General features: G+C 53.7%; 2 protein-coding genes across 2 annotated transcripts in view; both read right to left on the reverse strand.

The window, feature by feature from the left end:
- The window catches only part of PTSG_07783 (uncharacterized protein), a 2,673-nt gene extending 1,043 nt beyond the window's left edge, over positions 1 to 1,630 (reverse strand). Inside the window, exons 1-5 of the mRNA XM_004991528.1 lie at positions 1,329 to 1,630; positions 1,082 to 1,154; positions 817 to 900; positions 590 to 640; positions 305 to 406 (exon numbers count right to left, since the gene is read on the reverse strand). Coding sequence (XP_004991585.1) covers positions 305 to 406; positions 590 to 640; positions 817 to 900; positions 1,082 to 1,154; positions 1,329 to 1,393 — 375 coding nt within the window. The 5' untranslated portion in view covers positions 1,394 to 1,630. The remainder of the gene's footprint in view (positions 1 to 304; positions 407 to 589; positions 641 to 816; positions 901 to 1,081; positions 1,155 to 1,328) is intronic.
- Positions 1,631 to 2,013: 383 nt separating this feature from the next.
- Positions 2,014 to 2,500, reverse strand: part of PTSG_07784 (uncharacterized protein) — a gene marked incomplete at its 3' end in the record, with an annotated part of 7,078 nt that continues 6,591 nt past the window's right edge. The window contains exon 10 of the mRNA XM_004991529.1: positions 2,014 to 2,500. This exon is cut by the window's right edge and continues 647 nt beyond it. Within this exon, the coding sequence (XP_004991586.1) occupies positions 2,014 to 2,500 (487 nt within the window).

A 2,500-nucleotide genomic window follows, 5' to 3' on the forward strand; every position in this document is an offset into this window, starting at 1 on the left:
GTACAAAGTCTATCCTTATTCACCCTTCAGATTCATGTTTTATATGGGTTTATAGGAAATGAGAGAGAGGGGGGGGTGTGGGTGTGCGTGTTATGTGTGAGTAATCGCACGTGGGCGGTGCGCGCAGGAAGGGAGCGATGACAGCGCACGGACAGATGGTGGCAGCACACAGAAGAAGGCAACACACAACAACACGATGCAAATGCACGCACGCACACACGCACACACACACACACACGCACGCACACACACACACACACACACACACACACACACACACACACACACACACACACACACGCACACACATCAACAACGTACCCTCGCCGAAGAAGGTACGGCGGCGGTGGTGGCTGCGGTCAATGAACTGGTCGACCAGCACGACCTTTCCGGGCGCAATGTCCTCCTGGTGATGGCGAAACGCACATGTGAGAAACAAGTGTCGTGGAACTGACACTGACACACACACACAGACACAGCTTCACACACTCACACACAGACACACACACAGACACAGACACAGCTTCACACACTCACACACAGACACAGACACAGACACACACACACACAGACACACACACACACACACCTGCAGGGAGCCGACGGCGCTGACGCTGATGATCCACTCAACACCGAGTTTCTGCAAAGACAGGGCATTGGGGTGGCGGTCATTCGCGTGGTGAGGGAGGCGGCTTGCAGACGATACACTTGCACAACAATATACACTTGCACAACAGAACAGAGCATGATGCCGTACGATCACAAGTGCACACACAAGCACAACCACACATACAGCACGCACGCACAAAGACAGACCTTCATGCCCCAGATGTTGGCGCGAACATTCACTTCGGTGGGCAGGTGGAAGTGGCCAGGGCCATGGCGGGGCAGGAACACCACCTGCGCAACAAAAGGTATGAAAGAAAACAGAGGCACAGTCAGTTGTACTTGTCCATGTGTCACACACACACACACACACACACGCATACACACACGCACACACACACACACACAGACACACACAAGCACACACACACACACACACACACAAATGTATCGCTTCAAACAAGTGAACACGTACGTCGACGCCATCGATCTGCCCGAGCATGTAAGGGCCAGAGGGCTTGCCAAAAGGCGTGTCAATCTCACGCTTCCTACAACACACACACATAATGAAGGAAGCGTTGTCACCAAAATGAGCACACAAGCGCGCGCTGCACACACACGCACACTGGAACACCGCTCGGGTGACAATTTGCCCGCGTCTTTTGTGCACCCCCATATCGCACCACATGCACACCCACAAAGTGTCGGCCAAGCGTACGTACTCGTTGACGGTGAGGCCCTCCATGTTGTAGAGGCCACTGCCTCCAATGAGACCAATCTTAGGCATGGCTGCTGACTGGGCGGGCGGTACAGAAGGGATGAGAGAAGGTCAAACAAGGGGTGTGGATCGCAGAAGCGGCGTGTAAATGGAAGGACAGCAGCAGCGCGTGTTGCGTTGTTTTGCGCACGAAGAAGAAGCGAAGAATTTTTATTTTTCGAGTTGTTGTCGTGTGTCAGTCAGTGTTTTGCCTTTTTGTCGCTGTGTGTGATGTATGAGATTGACGTGAACATGTTGCTGTTGTCGTTTACAAAGTGTAGCGGTGTGGCACCCAAGAAGGGTTGCATGGCCGAGAGAGAGAGACAGAGACAGAGAGAGAGACAGAGAGACACAGAGAGAGAGAGAGAGAGACAGAGAGAGAGAGAGACAGAGAGAGAGAGAGAAGGCAAGCAATACATAGGAAGCTAAAAGCTGCAGAGAGAATAAAGAAAGCACAAAGCAAAAGAAGAAAGGAGGCAAAAAAGGGAGCGAAGCTATTGAATAAGCCAACCAAAACGAGAACACACACACACACACACACACACACACACACACACACACACACACACACACACACACACACACACACACACACACACACACACACACACACAAAAGCGTGCGTATGTGTGTGGGGGGGGGGTGACGCTTCAAATGTCTGTTTCGATGTCGGCGAGCATGCCATTGGTCAGCACCATGCTCATGGGCCGTTCACGGGGTACAGAGCCGCTGTCACTCGCCCACCCTTCCTCATCACCATCATGATCATCATGATCATCGTGATCATCGTGATCATCCAAGTCGTCATCCACGTCAACGTCTTCAATCTGCATGCCTGGCAGTGCAAACACGGCGCCCTCTGCCTCCGCTCCTGGTGCTGCCCTCGTGTCCAGCCGTCCCATATCCTTCACCACTCCGCCACCGCCACCGCTACCGCCACCACCGGCCTTTGCTGCGCTGGCACGGTGCGTCACAAATTGCAAAGGAGCAGAGATGATGGGCCGCGAGGAGCTACTGGCAGTGGAGTTGGTGGTGGTGGTGATCCCTGCTGCCATCACGCCTGCTGTGGTTGCTGCCTCTGTGTTGTTGGGCGGTGACACAGCAGTGGCATGACGGCTGCTGCCGACGGAAGCATGA

This window comes from Salpingoeca rosetta (genome assembly GCF_000188695.1).
Source record: "Salpingoeca rosetta unplaced genomic scaffold supercont1.19, whole genome shotgun sequence".
In the NCBI taxonomy this organism is placed as follows: domain Eukaryota; class Choanoflagellata; order Craspedida; family Salpingoecidae; genus Salpingoeca; species Salpingoeca rosetta.